Below are 10,005 nucleotides of genomic sequence, written 5' to 3'. Positions count from 1 at the left end.
GGGGGAGGGAGGGGCACGGAGGCGGGGCGAGCCTGCGGCGGCAGAGGCCTGCGTGACGTTGCACCGGCCTGAGGCGCGCCGTGCCTTCTCCCGGGGAAGTTGTACCTGGATCACGGGGAGGTGTGGAAAGTGAGCTGTGCTCGCACACAGGCTTCTTGGTGGCGGCAGCAGCAGCCTTAGCGTCTCATGCCCGTCTCTGGGGTCCGCGCTGATAGCCGCGGCTCGCGCCCGTCTCTGGAGCTCCTTTAAGCGGCGCGCTTAAACCCCTCTCCTCGAGCACCAGGAAACAAAGAGGCAAGAAAAAGTCTCTTGTCTCTTCGGCAGCTCCGCGCCCGTCACTGGAGCTCCTTTAAGCGGCACTCTTAATCCCCTCTCCTCGCGCACCAGGAAACAAAGAGGTAAGAAAAAGTCTCTTGCCTCCTCGGCAGCTCCACACTTTTTCCCGGACTCCCTCCCAGGTAGCCGTGGCGCACTAGCCCCCTTCAGGCTGTGTTCACGCCGCCAACCCCAGTCCTCTCCTGGCATCCGACGAAACCCGAACCTCAGCTCCCAGCCCCCGCCCACGCCGGCGGGTGAGCAAACGAGCCTCTCGGGCTGGTGAGTGCTGGTCTGCACCGATCCTCTGCGGGAATCTCCCCACTTTGCTCTCCGCACCCTGTTACTGCGCTCTCCTCCGCGTCTCCGAAGCTTCCCCCTCTACCACCCGCAGTCTCCGCCGGCGAAGGGGCTTCTAGTGTGTGGAAACCTTTCCTCCTTCACAGCTCCCTCCCACTGGTGAAGGTCCCGTCCCTATACTTTTGTCTCTGTTTTTTCTTTTGCCCTACCCAGGTACGTGGGGAGTTTCTTGCCTTTTGGGAGGTCCGAGGTCTTCTGCCAGCGTTCAGTAGGTGTTCTGTAGGAGTTTTTCCACATGTAGATGTATTTCTGATGTATTTGTGGGGAGGAAGGTGATCTCCGTCCTCGTGCCTTACTCTTCCGCCATCTTGAAGCTCCTCCGCCCTGTATTTTTAATGTTTATTTCACCAAACACGTACCCTTTAAATATCTTCCCTCATTTCCTTTGATAGTTAACCTCTTTTTTCTTGTTAGGATTAGGATAACTGGAGAAGGTAGGATTTCAACCTAGTTATACCTCATTCCAGTCTTGTGTTCCTGGCATTACACAGTGTAGGATGAATTACTGCTGTTTTAGGGGAACTGAATTAGTAACTCTCCTCACTTGGATTTTTCCTAACTCCTCTTTTCACAGACATTAAAAAAACAACTTAATTTTGGATCAATTTTAGATGTACAGAAACGTTGCAAAGAGAGTACAGAGTATTCCCTTGTATCCCTCTCCCAGCTTCCTCTGTTGTCAACATCCTGCATGACTACGGTCCACAGGCTGAGTGTCTGGCACAGTGGATGAGAAATTCCACATCAAGCATGTGACTGTGAAATTTCAGAAACAGAAGCTTGGGGAGCAGGGAGGGTGGGCCGGGGCACAAAACAGGTGACATATGAAAGACTAGGACTTGGATTGTCATCAGACTTCTCAGTCGCCACACTGGAAGCTAGAAAACCGTAAATCGATGCTTTCAGAATTCTGAATGAAATTTATTTCTACCATAAAATCCCATAGTAGCCAAACTACATATCAAGTGTGACATTAGAATAAAGATAATTGCAGAACTACAGGGTTTCAAAACATGTGCCTCCCATGCCCATTTAATCAGAAAGTTATTCAAGGATTTGTTTCTCTAAAAAGGGAAAGGAAAAAAAGGGAGAAAGCCCAGGAGATTGGTGAGGGAAGTTAAAGACTACATAGCTCTGTGGCTGCCTAAGAAACAAACAGTGCAGAGTGGAGCAAGCAAACAGAGGTGTTTAAACATAGATTCATAGTCCTGTCAGACTGTTTGGGGATAAATTAGTGATAAGAATAGAGGAATTTAAATATAAAGTCTAGACAGTTGACGAACCCTGGAGAAAATGAAAAGTTGCCTGTAAGCATGGGATACTACACAGCTCAGCTTTGAGCCATACGCAGTCAAATTCATGTAAATATCGAATATTTGTTTAAACAGAAGAGGTAATCTAACTACATTGGGGGGATGGAGGAAGGGGAGAGAGAGAGCACACATGCTAGGATCTTCCACCCTTATATCCAGAAGTCAATAGTTACTATCTAAAATTGAAAAACAAATTAAGGGGCACCAATCTCAGCCTATTTGACAACATGGGAATAAATATCAGAAGAAACAGTTGAAAATGGTGGCCTCTAGGGAGTGGGGATAAGGAATTGGGAGTAATTGGCCAAGGGAAAGTTCTAGTAGGATTATGTGACTTTTAAAAACAATGTCCATGTGTTTCATTAAAAGGGAAAAGATTAGATGAATGGGTGCCCTGCCAAAGCAGGGACCTGGTCTCTCCCCAGCCTGGCCCAACTCTGTTAAAAATCGGGGAGTGTCCGGAGAAGAACAGTATAAATAGTCCCCCTGAACCAAGTGTCTTGGCTTCAAATCAACGCTGTGGCCAGTCAAGTGGGATGCTTTTATCAGGTTCCCTTCTTGTTTGCATACTCGTTTGCATTCTGAGACTTCGGTCAGGGTGAGAGTTCACTTACTGTTTGCACAGTTGCTGGACTCCCCTGCCTGAAGGGTGCAGCTCGGTTGCCTGAGTGTTCTGGTCGGCTGTCTTCTGAAAGCATGGATTTTCCTGCAGGATTTGGATGGGGGGCAGTCACCTCAGCTTATCAAGTGGAAGGTAGGAGAAGCTTCTTCCCCTTCTCCAGAGCTGGGATGGCTTACTTCTCATGGATTCTGTATATCTGGGGAAGAAGGTCGGGTGAGGAGGCAAAAAGAAGAGAAGGAAAAGGACTGAAGAGCCCATAATTGCATAAATGAAACTATATCCCTTTTCACATAGAAGAGACTTGCTTCCCATGTCCCTTTCCTTAGGCACAAGGGTGGTGGTGACGAGGGGCTGAAGACCCCTCTGCGGCTGTAATTTTGGTCCGTTCCAGCTTATCTGAGACATCAGGGTACAGTGGACAAGCTGCTTTTATCACTGGTTTCTTGAACACATTTCCCATAACCCCCTAAAAATGATAACAATTTCTCCTATTGGTTAGAAAAATATTGACTAAATACCTTCAAGGAGTCCAAGAGACATCACTGAAGGTTGTTCTTCAGTTGGGAGAGGTTCCCTGTTCTATTTCAAGGCACCCCCATTTCCTGGGTGGCTGAGAATTTACTGTGAGATGGCAAAGAGCACCCAGAATGGAGTTGGAGGTCTGAGTTCTGGTCTCCATCCTGCCAGGCATGAGCTTGTGAATCTGGTCTTCTCCTCGAGTCTCAGTTTCTTCCTATGTAAAATAGGAAGATTAGATTAACTTTTTCCTATATATATTTTCCACCTAAGGAATTAGGGATTGTTAATAGCTATCATGGGAAAATATTTATTTGGTCAAATAAATGTGGAAACACAGGGATAAATAAAGCTAAGAGAATTTCTGGCAGCATTTTCCTAGAACTGCTGTAGCAAATGACCATAAACTGGGAGGCTTAAACACAGAAATGTATTCTCTCACACTTCGGGGGGCCAGAACTAGCCACCTGAAGATGTCATTAGCTAAGTTAAGGTAAGCTCATACTGGAGTAGAGTGCGGCTTTAATCCACTATGACTGGTGTCCATGTAAGAAGAGGGAAATTTGGACACAGAAACACATGTGGAGAATGTCATGTGACAATAGAGGCAGAGACTCAAGTGATGCAGCTGTAAACCAAAGAACACCAAGGGCCGATTGCCACTCCCGCAAGCTAGAAGAGGCAAGGAAGGGTTCTAGCAAGAGTCTCAGAGGGAATATGACCCCTCTGAAACCTTGATTTTGGACTTCTGGGCTCTAGAAATGAGAGAGAATAAGTTTCTGTTGTTTAGGCCACCCCTTTTGTGGTACTTTATTATGGCAGCCCTAGAAAACAAATACATCAACAAAAACAAGTAAATTAATAAAAGATATAATTACTGCTTATGGTAAGTGCTAGGGTGATAACAGGTTTTGATTAAGGAGGATCTCTGTGAATTACTGTCATTTAAAACTTTAAGGACAAGAAGGAGGGAGCCATTTGAAGATGGTGAAGGTTTTTCTAGACAGAGTGCAGGTTGATCCTGGCATAATCCATGCTGTTTATGATGCTTATGTTTCCCAGCTTCAGTTGCCATTTCCCAGACCTCCAGAAATGAGAATGAGGAATCTCTGCTATGATAATCGCAACAACTGCCATGTAGAAGACATCTTCCATGGGGACTGTGTATGTTATGACACATATATGCTCTGTGATACAAAGCACTTTCAAAAGAATATCTGGGAATGTACAGGTTAATAGCGATTCCATGTCACTTTTTTTCTCTCTCTATGGTATCTTCTACATTTGTTCCCAGATAATTTTCACTTGGTCAGGGTGGGTGACTTGATGAAGCTGGCCTTCTAGTAGTGAAAACAAGAGACAGGACATTGGCTAGTTTCCTTCTCAGAAGAGAGGTCAGACAGAACTGAGAGGGGGTTGCAGTGCACAGAATCAGGTTCTAGAAGGTGCACAGCATGGAAACTAGGAAGTTGGGTTCTGGAGCCAGACTCGCTAGACTGGGGGTCCATCTATACCTATTTCTAACTCTGTATGACTTTGAGCAATTTACTCAACTTCTCTGCCTCCTTGTCGGTAAGATGGGGGTGATTATGGTATCTACTTTATAGTGCTGCTGTGAGGTTTAAATAAGATGACGTGTGTTAAATGCTTGATGCTCAGTAAGTGCTGAATGCATCGTATTTATATTTAGGTGGGGGAGGGTCACAAACGGGCTACTGAGAATGAATCACTTTAGAAGTCCACAGTGAACTTGGCTGAAGCACACAGTCAGTTATACAAGACAACACGGTGGGTTTCAGTTCCCAGCTCCCAGGTCCTGTTCACTCAGCCCCGGGCATAAGATTACTGGTCCTTTCTGAGCTCCTTTCTTCACAGGGTCTCCGCATTGCTATACCTCTTCTGTCTGCACTGGGCTTGCTGCTGCCTTATTGTAAGGTCTTTATTTGTTGTCCCTAACCTGCTATTGTGCTGTTAACTCTCTAACAACAGCTTTCGGAAGGGAAATTGATCTTCCCTTCTCTTTTTGTCAATACACAGATGCCTTTTAAATGTTTCCTTGGTTTTCTTACCTATCCTTTTGTGCGGGGTTTGAATCCTAGCTCAAGCACTTACTAGCAGAGTGACTTTGGGCAAATAACTTATTTAAGTCTCAGGTTCCTTATTTGTAAATTTTTACAAATAAGGACGTGTGTTATTTTACAAATAAAGAGTGGTCATGCCCACTCTGTAGGTTTGTTCTGGGGATTAAAGAGGTCAGCATATATAACTGGAGCACAAGCGTGCCTGGGTCATAATATCCACGAAATAACAATAACAACAACACTACTGCTACTACTACTAGTAATAATAATGATGATGATGATGTTATTCTTTCTCCTGGCTGGATTCTCTCCCTCTGTACTGATAGGAGAGCTACATCATCTGCTCCATTTACTGGGAATGGTCCTTCCTTCTTTGGACCACAAGTAAGAATATACTCCCTTCTTGCTCATTCTTGTCCTGATCTTCCAGCAGCGGCTGGGAGAGTTACTGTTTAGCTACCCCTTCCACCACTGCGAGGATCACATATGCAGGACGTCAACACGTGGCTTTGTCAAATCAATGTGGCCCGGAATTTAAAAGCTGAAGTCACCTTGTCGCTTTTTGATTTTGAGAATCTTTGCACTTTTGAGCTTCCCTGGTCTTTGAATGTCTACAGAGGCTTTGGAAGTCATGGACACTCAGCAGAACTGAGGATTGAGCATGAATTGTATTTATACAGAAAAAATCTATCTCGGTGATTTGTTATAAAACATCACTGTGTATCTTTTTCCAGAGATTTTCAAAACACATTGTCTCTGTAGGTATCTTTGTTTTCAGACATCCTCTCTGGAGCCCGGAGATATAGCTATAATACTCCACCCCCTCCCCACTCCCCTACAGACCCATGCCCACTCCCACACAAAAATAGAGATATTTGGGCTCTATCACTTTTAATCAAAGGCACTCTCAGGGTCTTTGTAGGTAGAGTGACCAGAAAGTGCAGGACAGGCCTTCTGGTCACTGGACCTCCTAATATACTGACTACTTGCTTGCATATTTCACCAGACCCATGGCTCTTCGTTCTTCCTGTCCATGTCTCTTGGGCCTTCATGCTGGCCACTTCGCTGACTATGGTTTTTAAGAAGAGTTTAACGTAATGTTTATTACATTAGAGTTGGCTGTGTAGTGCCTTTTGGAGGAAAGCGCCATATAAATCTAATAAATAAATAATAAACAAGGGATATAAGCAGGAGGAAAATTATGTGTTTTACGTGAGCTTTAAAGAATATGGTAAAACCTGTAAAAATGTATTTGTTAGATGAAGAGGCAGGGAAGAAAATGCAGATGATCACCATTCATACAGAAGTGAGTTTCATGCAATATTTTAAAGTACAGAAAAATTCCCATGATTTTTAACCCTTTGTGAAACTGACTCTGCCTATCCTTTTGGCTGCAGGGAATGTGAGGCCCAAAATAGCAGGTAGCTCAGTGGCATTTTGTTTACTTCCTCAGTAGGCCACGGAGGGGCTATGAAAATAATATTTAGGACCTGATTCTACAGCTCTTATGAGCTTGTACCTCCCAGTGATTTCACGGAGGATCTCTTAAGGGGTGAATGTGCTCTGCAAAATCCTGCGAATCATAAGCAAAGTCCAAACTACTCCGTTAAGGCCTCCTGGTGTGATCTGAGTTTGTGGGTTTCTTTTTTTTTTTCTCTTTTATTTTTTTTTAATTAAATTAAATTTCTTTTTTATACAGCAGGTTCTTATTAGTTATCTATTTTATACGTATTAGTGTATATATGTCAATCCGAATCTCCCAATTCATTCCCCCTCCTTCCCCGCTTGGTGTCCATACATTTGTTCTCTACATCTGTGTCTCTATTCCTGCCTTGCAAACTGGTTCATCTGTACCATTTTTCTAGATTCCACATATATGTGATAATATATGTTATTTGTTTTTCTCTTTCTGACTTACTTCATTCTGTATGACAGTCTCTAGGTCCATCCACATCTCTACAAATTACCCAATTTCGTTCCTTTTTATGGCTGAGTAATACTCCATTGTGTATATATATATACTCCATTATATATATGTGTATATATGCACATCTTCTTTATCCATTCGTCTGTTGATGGACACTTAGGTTGCTTCCATGACCTGGCTATTGTAAATAGAGCTGCAATGAACATTGGGATGTATGTGCCTTTTTGAATTATGGTTTTCTCAGGGTATATGCCCAGTAGTGAGATTGCTCGGTCATATGGTAATTCTATTTTTAGTTTTTTTAAGGAACCTCCATACTGTTCTCCATAGTGGCTATATCAATTTACATTCCCACCAACAGTGCAATTGGGTTCCCTTTGCTCCACACCCTCTCAGCACTTATTGTTTGTAGATTTTCTGATGATGCCCATTCTAACCTGTGTGAGGTGATACCTCATTGTAGTTTTGATTTGTGTTTTTCTAATAAGTAGTGATGTTGAGCAGCTTTTCATGTGCCCTTTGGCCATCTGTATGTCTTCTTTGGAGAAATGTCTATTTAGGTCTTCTGCCCATTTTTGGATTGGGTTGTTTGTTTTTTAAATATTGAGCTGCATGAACTGTTTATATATTTTGGAGATTAATCTTTTGTCCGTTGATTCATTTGCAAATATTTTCTCCCATTCTGGGGGTTGTCTTTTCATCTTGGTTATAGTTCCCTTTGCTGTGCAAAAGCTTTTAAGTTTCATTAGGTCCCATCTGTTTATTTTTGTTTATATTTCCATTACTCTAGGAGGTGGGTCAAAAAAGATCTTGATGTGATTTGTGTCAAAGAGTGTGCTTCCTATGTTTTCCTCTAAGAGTTTGATAGTGTCTGGTCTTACATTTAGGTCTTTAATCCATTTTGAGTTTATTTTTGTGTATGGTGTTAGGGAGCATTCTAATTTCATTCTTTTACATGTAACTGTCCAGTTTTCCCAGCACCACTTATTGAAGAGACTATCTTTTCTCCATTGTATATCCTTGCCTCCTTTGTCATAGATTAGTTGACCATAGGTGCGTGAGTTTATCTCTGGGCTTTCTAACCTGTTCCATTGATCATTATGTTTGTTTTTGTGCCAGTACCATATTGTCTTAATTACTGTACCTTTGTAGTATATTCTGAAGTCAGGGAGTCTGATTCCTCCACCTCCATTTTTTTCCATCAAGGTTGCCTTGGCTATTTGGGGTCTTTTGTGTCTCCATACATATTTTAAGATTTTTTGTTTTAGTTCTGTAAAAAATGCCATTAGCAATTTGATAGGACTTGCATTGAATCTGTAGATTGCTTTGGGTTTAGTCATTTTCAGAATATTGATTCTATCAGTCCTAGAACATGGTATATCTCTGCATCTGTTTGTTTCATCTTTGATTTCTTTCGTCAGTGTCTTATAATTTTCTGAGTACAGGTTTTTTACCTCCTTAGGTAGGTTTATTCCTAGGTATTTTATTCTTTTTGTTGCAATCGTGAATAGGATTGTTTCCTTAATTTCTCTTTCTGATATTTCATTGTTAGTGTATAGGAATGCAAGAGATTTGGGGACATTAATTTTGTATCCTGTAACTTTACCAGATTCATTGATTAGGTCTAGTAGTTTTCTGGTGGCATCTTTAGGATTCTCTATTTATAGTATCATGTCATCTGCAAACAGTGACAGTTTTACTTCTTCTTTTCCAATTTGGCTTCCTTTTATTTCTTTTTATTCTCTGATTGCCATGGCTAGGACTTCCAAAACTAGGTTGAATAATAGTGGTGAGAGTGGACAACCTTGTCTTGTTCCTGATCTTAGAGGAAATGATTTCAGTTTTTCACCATTGAGAATGATGTTTGCTGTGGGTTTGTGATATATGGCCTTTATTATGTTGAGGTAGGTTCCCTCTGTGCCCACTTTCTGGAGAGTTTTTATGATAAATGGGTCTTGAATTTTGTCAAAAGTTTTTCTGAATCTATTGAGATGATCATGTGGTTTTTATTCTTCAGTTTGTTAATATGGTGTATCACATTGATTGATCTGCAGATATTGAAAAATCCTTGCATCCCTGGGATAAATTCAACTTGATCATGGTTTATGATCCTTTTAATGTGTTGTTGGATTCTGTTTGCTAGTATTCTGTTGAGGATTTTTTCATCTGTATTCATCAATGACATTGGTTGGTAATTTTCTTTATTTGTAGTATCTGTCTGATTTTGGTATCAGGGTGATGGTGGCTTCATAGAATGAGTTTGGGAGTGTTCCTCTGTCTGCAATTTTCTGGAGGAGTTTGAGAAGGATGAGTGTTAGCTCTTCTCTAAATGTTTGATAGAATTCCCCTGTGAAGCCTTCTGGTCCTGAACTTTTGTTTGTTGGAAGATTTTTTTTTTTTTTTGTGGTACGCAGGTCTGTCACTGTTGTGGCCTCTCCCACTGCGGAGCACAGGCTCCGGACACGCAGGCTCAGCGGCCATGGCTCACGGGCCTAGCCGCTCCGCGGCATGTGGGATCTTCCCAGACCGGGGCACGAACCTGTGTCCCCTGCATTGGCAGGCGGATTCTCAACCACTGCACCACCAGGGAAGCCCTGTTGGAAGATTTTTAATCACAGTTTCAATTTCATTACCTGTAATTTGTCTGTTCATATTTTCTGTTTCTTCCTGGTTCAGTCTTGGAAAGTTATACCTTTCTAAAAATTTGTCCATTTCTTCCAGGTTGTCCATTTTATTGGTGTAGAGTTGCTTGTAGTAGTCTCTTAGGATGTTTTTTATTTCTGCAGTGTCCATTGTAACTTCTCCTTTTTCATTTCTAATTTTCTTGATTTGAGTCCTCTCCCTCTTTTTCTTGATGCATCTGGCTAAAGG

The 10,005-nt window shown here is 42.3% G+C and overlaps 1 protein-coding gene across 1 annotated transcript in view; it reads left to right on the top strand.

Annotated features, from left to right (window-relative positions):
• Positions 1 to 2,684: 2,684 nt before the first annotated feature.
• LOC102973494 (cytosolic beta-glucosidase-like) overlaps positions 2,685 to 10,005 on the top strand; it is a 212,195-nt gene continuing 204,874 nt past the window's right edge. Inside the window, 1 exon segment of the mRNA XM_024119530.1 lies at positions 2,685 to 2,742. Coding sequence (XP_023975298.1) covers positions 2,685 to 2,742 — 58 coding nt within the window.

Source organism: Physeter macrocephalus, chromosome 7 (genome assembly GCF_002837175.3).
Source record: "Physeter macrocephalus isolate SW-GA chromosome 7, ASM283717v5, whole genome shotgun sequence".
In the NCBI taxonomy this organism is placed as follows: domain Eukaryota; kingdom Metazoa; phylum Chordata; class Mammalia; order Artiodactyla; family Physeteridae; genus Physeter; species Physeter macrocephalus.
Note: the sequence above shows the minus strand (reverse complement) of the source record. Positions and strands in the feature narration are given on the sequence as shown.